Source organism: Microtus oregoni, unplaced genomic scaffold (genome assembly GCF_018167655.1).
Source record: "Microtus oregoni isolate MIOR12 unplaced genomic scaffold, Mior012 000021F_ref0000039, whole genome shotgun sequence".
Lineage (NCBI taxonomy): Eukaryota > Metazoa > Chordata > Mammalia > Rodentia > Cricetidae > Microtus > Microtus oregoni.
Genome location: NW_024543080.1, coordinates 6,440,001 through 6,454,614, shown reverse-complemented (window position 1 = coordinate 6,454,614; position 14,614 = coordinate 6,440,001). Strand labels below are relative to the sequence as shown.

Sequence of the window (14,614 nt, the reverse complement as noted above, 5' to 3'; positions counted from 1 at the left end):
CTGTGCAGCCTAAGTTTGGAGGGCTGTCCTCTTGTTTCCTAAGGAAGCAATTGTCTCACCATCCACATTCAGAGCCAACTCCTTAAAACATTATTTCCTTGCCAGTCACAAGTTCCCTAACACTCAGTCTAGCCTCTGACCAATGCTTTTAAAGTAAAATTAAACCAGTCATGTTTAAGGACATCCAAATGTTAAGTTCAGAGTAGGCTCTGTAGTGCATATGCCATTAGCCCCTGAATCTGTCACAAGGCATCAGACAAGGTGGCAAATTCTATCAGGATGCCCGGAATGCCTCCCATCTGGTCTTCTCTCCCTTTCTTGGTTAGTATCCAGCCCCTTCCCTGCTCTTTCTGAACACTATTTAGGCTTGCCCTTACCACTGTGAATTCTTAAGAGGAGACTCCTCATGGATGTAGGGTAGATAGTTGAGGACCTAATATATTAATGCCTAATATATTATAGGCTTATATTATGGCAGAAAGACAGAGTAAAGCAAAGATGTTGCCCTCAAATAATAACAGACAGGCAGTTGTCACCTACTAGCCAAATGACATGTGGACTAGATGAGATGACATTGGACTAGTCAGGAAGAAAAGATTTTGTTTTATCTTTATATATGTATATATGACTGTTTTGCCCGCGTGTATGTCTGTGCACCATGATCCCCTTGAAACTGGGCTTACGGGGAGTTGTGAGCTGCTATTTGGGTGCTGGGAATCGAACCTGGGTCCTCTGGAAGAATAGTCAGTGTTCTTAATCCCAGAACCTTATCTCCAGCCCCTTGGGAAGGAAGGCTTTAAGCATTTGGTTTTCTCTTCCTTCTTTGCTGCCTGTCTTCTACAAGTACTTATTTAGTGTTTATTGTGACCTGGACATTGTCCTTAGGAAAACCACAACAAATAATCCCATGTCTTTGTGCCCTTACTAAGCTTACATTTTGGTACAAATGAAGAGAAGTAACTCCAAAAAGAGACACAAGTACACACACAAAAAAAAATTAAGTAAAAAAGTAGGTCAGTTCCTCAAAAAGTTAAAGAGGATTACCCTATGACCCAGAAATCTCACTCTTGAGTTGATACCCAAAGGAACTGAAAGCAGAAAGATAGCAGATCTCTATACACTCGTACTTGTGTCCATGGCAACAGTCTTCTCAATGGCCAAAAGACGGATGATAAGCTGATAAACACAAGGTGGAATAGATGGAGGGATGGATGGATGGATGGATGGATGGACTGGACGGATGGATGATAGATGGATATATGGATGGATGGTGGCTAGATGATGGATGATTAGATAGATAGATAGATAGATAGATAGATAGATAGATAGATAGGATAGATAGATAGTCGGACGGATGGACAGACAATACATAGGGCATTCTAGCACATGCTATTGCATGGGTGAGATTTGAAGACTTTAGGATAAGTGAAATAAATGTATATTAAAAGGACCAAGCCTATATGATTCAACTTTCATGAGACCCCTAAATGATCAGTTTTACATGGAATATAGAAAGACCCTTTACACAAGCTGCAAAGAGTGAGGGGAGGGGAGCTTGACAAAATGAGAAAGTTGGAGAGATGGATGGTGACCCCCCAAGACAATGTTAATAAACTTAAAGCCGTGAGATGCACACAAAGATTGTTAAGACGGTAAACATTGGCTATGATTTTTACCACTCAGTCTTTCTTTCTCTTTAAAAGGAGAGATGTGAAGCTGGGGTGGGGATGATTTTAATTAGAATCGTCTGAGAAGAGCTTCTGGGGTGATTCTGAGTCAAAGCTAATCACAATGAGAAAAACCTAAGATGACACGGGCTCTTTCTGATTTTGTTCTAAGTACAACAGGATGCATTTGAAGTGTTTTGATTAGCTGAAAAGTGAAACCAGACATGATAGCACACACCTTTGACCTCAGTGCTTAAGAAGCAGAGGTAGGTGGATCTCTGGAGTTCCAGGTCAGCCTGGGCTACATGGTGAAACCTTGCCATGAACAAAAAGAAAAGAAAAGAGCAAGCACCTTAAAAGATTTTAAGATTAACTTGAAAGATTTTCTCGGCTGTATCTGCAAAGCACACAGAGGTTTCTTCTGGGCGAAACCCAGAAGCCAGGAGGCGTTTTAAGGGGCCCCTGCTGTCACCTGAATAGTTAACTCGGGATATTGAGATGATTATGAAGAAAGCGGGTGTATCAGGTTACAGTTCAAGGGAGTGACTGACTGAGAACTCGATTTGGGTATGAGGGACAAAGGCTGGCATGTCTATTTTCAGTTGAGAACTTTGCATTTGGGATTCCCTATACTGTGATGGAAATGACAAGCCAAAGCCAGTTGGCGGGTGAGGAAGGTACAGAGAGGCAATCAAGAGCCATGCTACACGGAGTGGGATGATGAGCCCAGTGCCTGCCAGACTAACTCCAAGAAGTCCTTGCTTAAACTTAATGAATGAAGAATAAAGTGAGTGGCTAACTCAATGGAGGGTAGGAGCAAGGTTGAGGGGAAGAATTAGTTCTAAACTTTACAAAATCTGAAGGGGAAGATTTGGCAAAATCATGATTGTAAAGAATACCAATCTAGAACTCGTGATACTCCCAAACCATACATGAGGGCTTTATTCTAAAACTCCTCTTCCTTCCATGGGAATGTGCTTCTAAAGCCACCAAGCCCTGCCTCGGGGTACAGAAAGGCAGAAAGATAGAGGGAGGGGGCAGGCTCTCCATGGCTCTTCAGGATTTGAAATAGGAGCAGGGCCCACAGAGGCCCCTCTGAAACTCTACCCACCTCCTGCCAGTCACCAAGCACTGATTTTACTGTTCTCTCTCTCTCTCTCTCTCTCTCTCTCTCTCTCTCTCTCCCTCCCTCTCTCTCTCCCTTTCTCTCATCACTCTCATCACACACACACACACACACACACACACACACACACACACACACGTACACACCCTTGGCATCCCCAGTGTGTAGCTGTTATGCAGTCATGCAGGCAAATGCCGGGGGGGGGGGGGGGGGTTCTGCAGAGGGCCTCACCCCCTAAGGACGGTGATTTAAACCAGCAGGAGACAAGATTATTTCTTTCCACCTGAAGTCTTGAATTGACTGACCCGCTAATTGCTCTTCTGGAGGGAGCTTCGGGCCAGTTTCTACTGGGAGTCACAAGTCAAGGCGACACAGATAAGTGAGAAGAGTAGGTTTTAAAAGTCACTTTCACACCTCAATGTCACCTGCACAGTGGGGAAAAAAAGAGAAAAATACCTGGAATTACACTGTAAATCAGCTGTGCAATTGTGCATGTATATACGGTTTTCACTCAATTAACTGTGTTTGTCCTGACTCTTTCTTTCATAGGACTCAGGGTACAGGGTTCACTGACACCGACCCCGGTGCCTGTTTCTCTCATGACAAAAACGACCCCCTCTCCAGCCACCTTGACTACCTCTGCACAGAACACTACTATGGCCAGCACCCCCTTGGCCGGTGGCACTCACAACGCTTCTGTTCTCTCCACTGCTGCTGCATCCTTGACATCTCAGCCCTCCAAGAACATTTCTACGGTCCCCAGAGAAGAGGCTGCCACCAGCCCAGCTTCAAAGTGGAACAGCAGCAACACAGAGTCACCTGCCAGCTTCTCCCCAACAAGCAACGATGTCCACTCGACACCCACTCCCAAGGAGCATGGTCTCAACAGTTCTGAAGCAAGTGTGCCTACCACTACACCCCAGCCACCCACACTCATTTCTTCTCAGGCTCCAACCTCAACATCCACATCCCAGGCAACTTCCCCGCCGGAGTCTCTGTCTGCCTCCAGCATCTCTAACAACAGCTCCGCTGTGACCAGCATCCAGTCCACAGGAGCTCCAATGGCACCCACATCCCCAACAGAGGGGCCCAGCTCTAGTCAGACACCCACTTCCCATGTTACGGCCGAGCCAGCACCCAAGGAGAAATCACCCCAAGATGCTGAGCATGACGGAGTGTCCTGTGAGTCTGAGACCACCACCCCCTTCCTGATCATGCAAGAAGTGGAGAATGCCTTAAGTTCAGGTGAGTCCCTCTCGAGATGAGATGAATGTTCTAGGTCATGCTAAGGTCAAGCACCCCTCCCATGGGAGAGAGGTGGAATGCTCAGTACCTAAGGGTGATTATAAGGCTTTATAATTTTAACAAGAATGCAAGTTTTCAGTTACTTAACACTTCATATTCTCTGTAGTCAGTTGTTATCTGTCTGATGTGTCTTTACAGAATGTCACAGGGGTACATAAGTAAGACCACGAAGTAAAATTATCGGGTCAAGCTTTCCTAGGTTTTGCTTCCAACAACTTCCTAGCCCCTCTCAAAATGGGGGAGACCCCCGGCAAAACAAGATCTTTTTCCTTTGGGTATCACAAAATCAAAGAGAAAAATTGAAGCTGCGCATCAGGGGCCTACATCTGTTTATGTCAGAGAATGGAGAACTGGGGAGTCCAGGCTCGGAAGTGATTGGTTTACCTTGTCTGAAGTGGGAACATCATACACACAGGGTTTTCAAAAATAAGAAGACTGATAAAAGGAATATTCAAGACTTTGCCTTTAATATGGGAAATTCTTTCCCTCCTCCTATGGTGTGGTAGTCATGGCAGCTGGTGGGTATGTCATGAATAATATAGATTCAGGTTCTAATGAATTTTGAGGTTGTCTGGTCATCATTCTGGAAGCATTTTAGATCCAACTAGTTTTGGCTAGCCTGGCTGTAGAGACTGTTCTGGCCTTAGAAGACAAGATTAAGGCTAAAAATTCATTGTGGACAGCTTCAGCTCTGAGTCCTGACCTGGATCTCCTTCTTTACCTATGTGATGGAGGAAGGTCATTGGTTAAAAAAATAAAGAAACTGCTTGGCTGGCCCTCATAGGTTAAAACATAGGTGGGAGGAGTAAACAGAACAGAATGCTGGGAGGAAGAAGAAGTGAGCTCAGACTCAACAGCTGTCCCCTTGGTACCAGAGGCCTCAGAGAGACACCATGCCCTGCTCCCGGACAGACGCACGTGATGAAGCTCCGACCAAGGATGGACGTAGGCTAGAATCTTCCCGGTAAGACAGGTGCTCACAGATTATTAGAGATGGGTTGATCGGGATATCAGAATTAGCCAGTAAGGGCTAGAGCTAAAGGGCCAAGCAGTGTTTAAAAGAATACAGTGTCTGTGTAATTATTTCGGGGCATAAGCTTAAGCTAGCCATGTGGGCAGCCAGGTGCTGGGGACGCAGCCCCGCCGCTCCTATTACTACACCTATGCCTTTTATTTTCCTCATCGGTAATGTTTTGCCACACACTGTCCTCATGGAGATCAGATGGCAAACATGGTGCTTAGGGGAGCTCCTGGCACAGAGTAGCTCCAAAAACTACAATCTGGCTCAGTTCTAATGAAATGTTGGCCTTAGAAGCTGATCACTGTAGGGTAGAGGTGGAGAAGGTTTGTTCATAGACACTGCTGTGCCTCCTGGAAAATAGCATGGATTTTATAGAACACTGCACTCATTTTTATTCTCAAAAAAACCCTGTAAATTTAGTGTCGTGTTAGCTTCATTTTACCATCTTGAAAATTATGACAGACAGATATTCAGGGTCTTTTCTAAAGCTACACATAGCAGACCCCAATGTGAAACTCTAAACTTCTGGACCCTTGGCAGAAAAGCCTTCCATGAAAACAGCTGTCCTTGTGGCAAAGAACCAGTGGGGCAAGAATGGCCACATGCCAAGTGGAAATGGACCCTAAGCCTTTCCCTGGGTGGCCCTGGGGCAGGCTTGCATTGAGAATAGAAGGTTCCAGTCAGATCACGTATGACAAGCTAGGGCCAATGGAAAACTGTCAGTGGTGAGAAAAAGACATCTTTTAGTGGGAATAGACATAGTGCAAGAGAGTGGTAGGGAAAGAAAGGCTGAGATTAACGAAGGAATAACTGCTATGGAAGAGCCCATAGGCTAATCAGACAAGCAGTCCCAGAAAACTGTAAGCAGGAGACACTGTAGAAACATGTGGAACTTTGGTGGTGGTGCACACTTTAATCCCAGCACTCACAAGGCAGAGGCAGGAGGAAATTTCTGAGTTTGAGGCCAGCCTGGTCTATAGAGCGAGTTCTAGGACAGCCAGGGCTACACATAGAAACCCTGTCCTGGGGAATAAAAAAGGAAAGAAAAAAAAGAAAAGAAGGAAGGAAGGAAGGAAGGAAAAGAAATGTGAAAATTCCAAAGGATTAAAAACTATTTTTCAAATCTTATCTCAAAGGCTGGGGGCATACCAGTGAGGGGAACAAGAGTGAAGGAAACATTTCAACTGAGCTGAAGGCGTCGACTGCAGAGGCTTGACTGAGGTGCAGGAGGCGTACAGTAAGGGCCAGGCATGAGACAGGAAAGAACTGAAACCGGAATTCAGTAGCAAGCCCTGTGGATCTTTCCATGTCCTTCATGACAGCAGCGACTCTGGCTTGAAGGGAACTACCCTTCCTTCCTATTCTACCTCCACTCTGACATGCAGTCAGAAGCCAAAGCAAGTGAAACCAGTGGTGTAGGGGAGAGCCAGGTGGAGAAAGGCGGAGGGCAAGCCTGCACGGGGGTAGTGGTGACCCATTCCCAGCAAACTGACGCCTGTTCACAGTTCCAGGCCAGTACTCAGCACGCTGTCCTTAGCTGTGCACTCTGTTGCTGTCTCACCCTGACTTCCTGCCCGAGTTATGAGGGAGGTACCTAAAGCAGAGTGGGTTTCGTAAAATCCATCTCTCATAAAAGGAGCATCCAGGTACAAGGCTGTGGGCATGGTCCCACCCACCTTTTTCTTCGTGCTCTGGACTCTGAGAAGAGTGCTGCTTCTCTTTGCTTCTCCCCAGAATTCCACAGATGGGATGGTTTGATACTCTATCTGGTGATAGGGGATCTCCAGGATCTGATATGGCTTCCTGAAATCCGCTAGTTCCTTTACTGGAACTTTCAGGAATGTTCTGGCATTTTTTGGCTTGATCTTCAGATCATATTTCTTCTTTATTTCAACCTAGCAGGCCCAAAGGTTCAAAATTGGTGGCACACAGCTGAGTCATGGTCCTTTGTAGTTCAAGAAAATATGCACACGTGGGAACTCTGCATGAAGAGAAGCTTGGATGGATGGGGAAGAGAGAAAGGTGGCAGGGGAGGGTGATTACCAAGTCCAGGCCAGGGTACATTCATAGAACATGGAGAATTTGTCCCTTAAGATCTCTTTAATACAAAACTACTTAAAGTGCATCTGCCAGGACCCACTGGCTATCCTTTGGGATTCAAGCAGAGAGAAAGGACACAAGTTACTCCTAATTCCACTCCTAGCTTCTAACCCAAGTATGAACCAAGACATGCAGGACAAGTATGGGGGCCGTGGGACACAGTCTGTCCATCACGCAGGGAAGAGACTATTCCCTGGAGGAGTGAAGTGCTTCACTCAAGGTCATGCCTCTGCTCAAGGTCACGCCTCTCAGGACAGAGCTGGGCCCAGAATGATCTGGCTCTGGGTCAACCCAGCCTTGCTGCACACACCTCATCAGCCCTCAGCTCCCCTGAGCTCCTGTTTCCAGATGGACATGCTCTTCGGAGATCAGTTGCTGCCAGTGCTAAGCACCACACTTTGTGTGACAGTTGGTGTAGTAATTAGGAGCAGCGGGGCTGTGTTCGCAGCACCCCTGCCGCCTGCTCGGCTAGCTTATGCCCCGAAATAACAACACACAAACTGTATTCATTTAAACACTGCTTGGCCCTTTAGCTTTAGCCCTTACTGGCTAATTCTGATATCCCAATCAACCCATCTCTAATAATCTGTGAGCACCGGTCTTACCGGGAAGATTCTAGCCCATGTCCATCCTGGGTCGGAGCTTCTGCCCGGGAGCGGGGCATGGCATCTCTCTCTCTGAGGCGTCTGCTCCCGAGAGGAGAGCTGTGGAGTCTGAGCTCACTTCCTCTTCCTCCCAGTGTTCTGTTCTTTTTACTCCTCCCACCTATCTCTAACCAATGAGAACCAAGCAGTATATATATATATATATATATATATATATATATATATATATATATATATTTGGTTTTTCGAGACAGGGTTTCTCTGTGGTTTTGGAGCCTGTCCTGGAACTAGCTCTTGTAGACCAGGCTGGTTTCGAACTCACAGAGATCCGCCTGCCTCTGCCTCCCAAGTGCTGGGATTAAAGGCGTGCACCACCACCACCCGGCTTAAGCAGTTTCTTTTTATTTAACCAATGACCTTCCTCCATCAAGTTGGTCTTATTCTGGGTGAGTTTCCATAGCTCATTTCTATTAATCCACCTTTTCAACAAACACTTAGTCCTAGTCCACTGACTAATTCAGAAACAAAGCAAATGTTATGTGAGTTCAAATCAACCAGAGAAAGTGTGATCCTCCGTGGTGAAGGGAGCTGGGAGCATCAGGAAATGGAGTCTGAGCAGATGGGTCTGGGAAAAATGTGCCAAGGTGAGGGTCCAGAATTTCGGCAGGTGATGTGGAGGGGAGTGTACAGCATCTGTAGGACCACCTACTCTCGTGAGGAACCCTGTATCTTCCCTGCCCCCTGCTCCTTTGGCTAATTCTCAGGCCCAGGTAGATCTGATTACTATATAGCTGTTGACTTTGATGGCCATGGTTGGAGCCCTCATCTCCAAGGCACTGTCTCTGCTTGAGCTCCAGAGCAAGTTCTCTCTCATTCCTCTACTTGTTCTGCCTTTGCCTCCCTCACAGCCCATCAGCAGGTGCTCTAGGTAATATTGAGCACTTCAGGGCCGCCCCACCCTCTTTCCTCCCCTTTTGTTCCAATCCCCTTGCCTTCCTCCCTTTGGTCTGATGGTGCTGAGACACACACATCTACCCTGTCCTGTTTTATGGAACTGCACCTGTGTCTATCCCGCTATTGGCCAACTGAAGACCTCCCGGGGGTCAGCCACGAGCATCTCACACTTCAGATGTCTGAGGGAGACTATTAAATTCCTCAGCCCATCCTCCTGTGGATCTCCTGGGTTGTGTTGTTCCATTGACTCAGCCCTGATGACCAACACCTGCCTAGTCAACTGAGGGCCTCAGAATCAAGCACCCCTTAGGCCTTGCCCTTTTCTGTGGATGGATATAGGTTGGTGATGCTTTCAGCCTTCACTTTTGACCTCATAAGTGTTAGACCGGCCCTCATACCTCCAATAGAGTAGCCAGGAGCCAAATGTGACCTCTAAGGCCTAGAACTGCAGCTGCTCCAAACAGAGATGGTCTGCAACTCAAATCGTACTCAACTGAGTTTCAAAGACCCCATGAAGGAAAAAACAGAATGTAAACACTTATATTTTTTGCAGGCTGAGGTGTTAATATTTTAGATATATTGAGTCAGATAAAAATGATTTTTTTAAATGAAGAACCAGCAACACCAAACAAATCCCAGGGTGTTGCGGCTCTGATGGTCTAATTGATTCCCTTTTAACCAGAATGGAGGGCCAGGGTTTAGGTGATGCTCTAAACCTGTACAGACTCTCTTATCTCATTGTTTTATACTCCCCAAGCTCCCTGGCATCCTTCCTATTAGCTGAACACAGAGAATCCTCCTGCCGCAGGGCCTTGGCACACACTGTTCCCCTGCCTGAAACACCCATGCTCCTTTTTTTAATGGACCAGTCCTGTTCCTTGTCTGGACTCAGTTCAACTCCCATCTCTTTAGCAAACCTCCGCTCCGCTAAGTGGAATGATAGGTGCCGTCAATGTGAATCCATTTACCATGCTTCAGTTGCCTTGTTATTGCTTGCTGTTCTCTGACAGCATCTCCTGCATTGGGAGACTGCCTGCTCACTGCTAGGAAGGACCCTGCTCACAGGCAGCATCTCCTGCATTGGGAGACTGCCTGCTCACTGCTAGGAAGAACCCTGCTCACAGGCAGCATCTCCTGCATTGGGAGACTGCCTGCTCACTGCTAGGAAGGACCCTGCTCACAGGCAGCATCTCCTGCATTGGGAGACTGCCTGCTCACTGCTAGGAAGAACCCTGCTCACAGGGAATGAGGAGGAGGTTATGTCTCAGCCCTCTGATGTGGCAGATCCTCGGCAGCATTCACTGAAACAGTGAAAGTGTGCATCACTCAGCACCAGGGAAGCTGCTACACTCACCTGATCATCCTTATCCATAAGATGGACGAGGAAGAAGATCTGTAGGGTGTGGCTGTCAGAGGTTAAGGTAGCATGTACACTTAGCTATTACACAGTGTCCCCAAACAATAGCTTTGACTGTTGTTTTATTATTATATGCTATTTTACTAACTTTTTGATCCTGCCACTATCATCACCTTTATTATCCTGTTTGTCATAATGAAGGATGCCCACAATCTTCAACAAGCACTTATTAAGCCAGGTATATGACTCTATGCTAAAGATACATGTAGCAATGAATAATGGTCTCTTCTCTGGAAATCTACAGTGTAACACGTATGTCCTAGAAAGCAATGTAGAGTCCCAGGCTGCCTAAGCAGGTACATCACCAATGAAGGAGGAAGAAGCTTCGGGAGGGGTGTCAGAGGCCCTAGCTCAGAAGGTTGTTGCTGTACCTGGTAGTCCACTGATAGTCACTGAAGGGAAGAATAGTCTAAGAATTGTGCTTAAACAGTATTCAACAGCAGGAGAAATGAGCAAGGTAAATAGTAAGCAGTTGAGACCAAAAAAATATACCAGTTCATACCTGGTTTCTGGTTACTCGTCATCAATGATAGGTCATGTTATTAAACTACTCCACCGTTAAGGAGTTTCGCTATAAACTGAGGCTATCGTAAAGTCCTTCGTGTGTGCCATATCATGACAGTTGTTTACTGCACTGACCCAGTGCCAAAGAAATGAGATCCTTGTTTGTGAGAGCCTAGGTTGGAGGTTGGGCTATTTCCGAGCAGAGGCTCCCCTCACTCAATCCTAGGAATAGACCAGTGAGGCGGGGTCAGCTGGATCTCTTCTAAAGGTGAAAACAATGCGCACAGAGACCAACTTACTCAAGTCTCACGTGAGGGCCAGGGCCAGGGTTCAATCTCCACCCTCCAGACAGGTCTTGAGTCAAGGCTTCCTACTACTGAACCCATCCTGTGTGACGTAATGGAAACACGGAGTCAGGAGAGCTAACAGTCAGCAGCACACTGCAGCCTCTGCCCAACTAGAAAAGGTGCAGCTTGTGTTAAATTTGGATCATACTGTATTATCAAGCCAGGGCTCCTCGTGTGTGTGTACTCTGATGTGGTTTTCATTCCCCGAGCAAAGTCAGTGCGACGCACAGCTCGGGCCACAGTGAGCAGAGGAGGGAGGAGCTGAGATGCAGAGCAGGTCACCCTCATGACGTCACCAGGTGACACACACACACACACACACACACACGCTTCGTAGCTGTACTCATTCTGCTTGTTACAGTGTGGAACCCGCGAGTCCACGGGGATTGTGATGCATTTTCCAGTACAATGAGAAAAACGGAGCTGTGAAAATTGGTGGTATTTTCTGAGCTGTAAATTGCTGGTTTGAAGTCCAGTTTTCATTCAGCAGGAACTGTACTAATAAACACCCTGAGAGGGCAGTACTACAAAGACATCTGGACATCTCTGTGCCTCCACCCTCCAGGAATTTTCGTGTAGAAGACATCCATGCCTTCAAGATGAATGTAGACTTGGAAAAAAGGAATAAATTGATAGGAAAGATAAAAGAATCATTTAAAAATATATCTTGGAAAATTTTAGGAGTGAAAAATGTATATTATAATAAGTTCATGACCTAGTTCAAAAACATTAAAAATCGGCTAAAGGACTTAACATTGATTTAATATAAAAACATATGCATGAGAGGAGCGTATGAAAGGAATGCTAGCTTTCCTTAGCATATTTTTAGAATGCTCAGAAGAATATATCAGAAAGCAATACTCCTTAAGAGTAGGTTGTCCCGCACTCAGTTTATAAATCCATCATACGCGCTAGCAGCAGTGAGTGGCACTGTGTATCTTACGCGCTAGCAGCAGTGAGTGGCACTGTGTATCTTCCTGTCCTCTTCCTCCCACTTTCTAGTATCTTCCTGTCCTCTTCCTCCCACTTTCTAGTATCTTCCTGTCCTCTTCCTCCCGCTTTCTACGCCTTCTCCATCACCAAGTGTTACTATTTTTATTCATATACTTAATTATCTTTATGTTCATGAGTGTTTTGCCTTTACATAAGTCTGCAAACCCACAGAGGCTAGAAGAGGGAATTGGGTGTTCTGGACCTGGAGTTACTGACACCTGTGATCTTCTGTTTGGTTGCTGAGAACAGAACCCTAGTCCTCCGAATGAGCGGCCAGAGCCGTCTCTCAAGCCCCACCAAGTGTTATAGACACTGAACTGTTAGTAGCTTCCAAACTCATCCACGTCTGCTGCTCGTTTGCAAGCCAGGCCTCTCAGAACGCCACAGCAGAAGCCTCCATGCCTGCCTCTCCACCGCTCCATTTTCCTGGCCTTGCTCCTTTATGGCAGAGCAGCCGGAGAGGGGATTAAACACAAGTCAGACAGAACTCCTATCATCACTAACCTCCATCACTATCTCGGCCGTCAAAGCAAATCTCCCAAGTTTTCACTTCATGTGGCCTCTTCCTGCCCCTCCCTCCGTGAGGCATCCAAACACCTGCCCCTCACTCTCAGCATCTCCAAGACTAGCTGAATCTCAGGTTCCTACGTCTACTGGTCTTCCTCATGACTTAGGGTCACCATCAATGCAATGCTTCTTTCTGGAACCTGCTCCAACACCTCCTTCCAGTTCAGTCCTTGAATCTCAGCTCACACATTGCTTGTAATGGATGTTTCCTCTGTGCCTTTCAATCCAGTTCTTACAGTTCAGTTACAGTGGATCACAACTCGGGTGTATCCTTCTCCACAGCAGGCTGACATACTGAGCTGTGTGACTGTTTATTGCCGTCACTGCTTCTCAAGATACATGGGGACCGGGAGAAACTGTTTTGTCTCAGAAATATATTCCTAGCACACAACTTTGCCTAGCTCCGGGTAGGTATTTAATAAATACTCAGTAAATGAACATTTTTTGTTTTATATAGAAATGCACACATTTTCTTAACTCTGTATATTTTGAGTTTTGAATTGAAAATGAAAAAAATATTGAAGACCTTCCCCTGTGCATGCATAGATACCTCTGGTACTTTCTCAGGACCACAGACCATCTCAAAGGCTCTCCACTGTCGTGATGGGTCTCCACTCTCCCCCACCATAACACACCTCCTGGTGCCCACATTTTGATGCCCACTTTGGGCCTTGCGATGAGCGCTCCCTGCAATAACTGTTCTTATGAACCTTAGTCACACTCTCTTCTTACGGGCTGGATTTTTTTTTTTTTTGCTAACCTTCAAACTTTGCTAATTCCCAATGGACTCTAATAGATGCTGTTTCAGTTAAAATACAATCTCCTATTTCTCCTTTGACTTACCTTAACTACTTAAACCTTAATCTGATTTTGAAAGTATTTCTAGGATACCCTTTAAAAAATATATGTCAAGGTAATAAAACCAGCTATTTGCCTTTCAGATTGTAGCAAGACAACCATTGTGCGCTTTAATTGCCCCAATGCCATGTTTTATAATATCTGGAGAATTTCTGTCTCCACAGAGCAATTTTTCTTTTCTGCTTCAGACTTGACTTTCATCAGTGATAGGTGAAAGGTGGTTTTGAAAATGCTTCACTGAGAATTAGCATATAAACCCTGATCATGTTGTTAAGGAACCTACAGCCGGGTGGCTCAGTAAGAGAGATGGAGGAGGACTGACCCAATCTCAGCTCCACATGGAACCATCAGAATGTTCTAACTCAGGACTACATGCCTTTTAACTGGTCAGGAAATAGAGTATGGCTCACCATCTATCCATCAGCTTTGTCAGAAGAGAATCCAAAGGTCTCATCCCAGGGGACTGAGCTGGGACTATTGTGTCAAGAAATCATATAAGTGATGCTGAATTCACAGTGTCCTTAATATTCCTGCTTCCTCCACCCTAGGAAAAGCAACATGTAGCCTTTTTAGAGTGTCTTACATTCGTGGCTAGATGAATGTCTTCAAGGAGTAGACCACTGGCTTAAAGACAAAGGTGAATTCTATGCTAAGATGAAGCATCTCACTGAGCCGGTGGAAGTGAACCGTGGACACTCTGTGGCGCGTTTCCATTTAGAGTCTGTGCAGAGTGACTTTCAAGATGGGCTGCAGGAAGGCGAGGCTCTGGCGATGGCACGAACTCTAACAGGAACCGATTTAGGGCTCAGATCTCTCCAGTGCCTTTTGCTACATGAGAGACCCTGGGGTAAGTTTGTCTATCCCTGGACATCATCTTCAAGATGAGGACACGCAGAACTGTACCTAGTCTGTAAAATTCTTATTAAGACCTAATAAGACATCACAAAGTCCTAATCGAGTTAGCAGTAAATGACGTCAGATGTTATTATTACAGTTGGAGTCTTAATTTGGGGGGAGGTGGCTACTGCTAGCTCAGACTCTTTTAAACTAGTTTTCTTAGCTTGGAATCTTAGAATGTTTATAAAAAACACTTTAAGCCTCCCAAAGGGACACTTACAGTGAGTATTGGGTAATAAAAGCCCATGTAAGT

At 45.8% G+C, this 14,614-nt stretch overlaps 1 protein-coding gene across 1 annotated transcript in view; it reads left to right on the top strand.

The window, feature by feature from the left end:
• The window catches only part of Parm1 (prostate androgen-regulated mucin-like protein 1), a 96,100-nt gene that overhangs the window by 57,570 nt on the left and 23,916 nt on the right, over positions 1-14,614 (top strand). Inside the window, exon 2 of the mRNA XM_041671303.1 lies at positions 3,343-4,038. Within this exon, the coding sequence (XP_041527237.1) occupies positions 3,343-4,038 (696 nt within the window). The remainder of the gene's footprint in view (positions 1-3,342; positions 4,039-14,614) is intronic.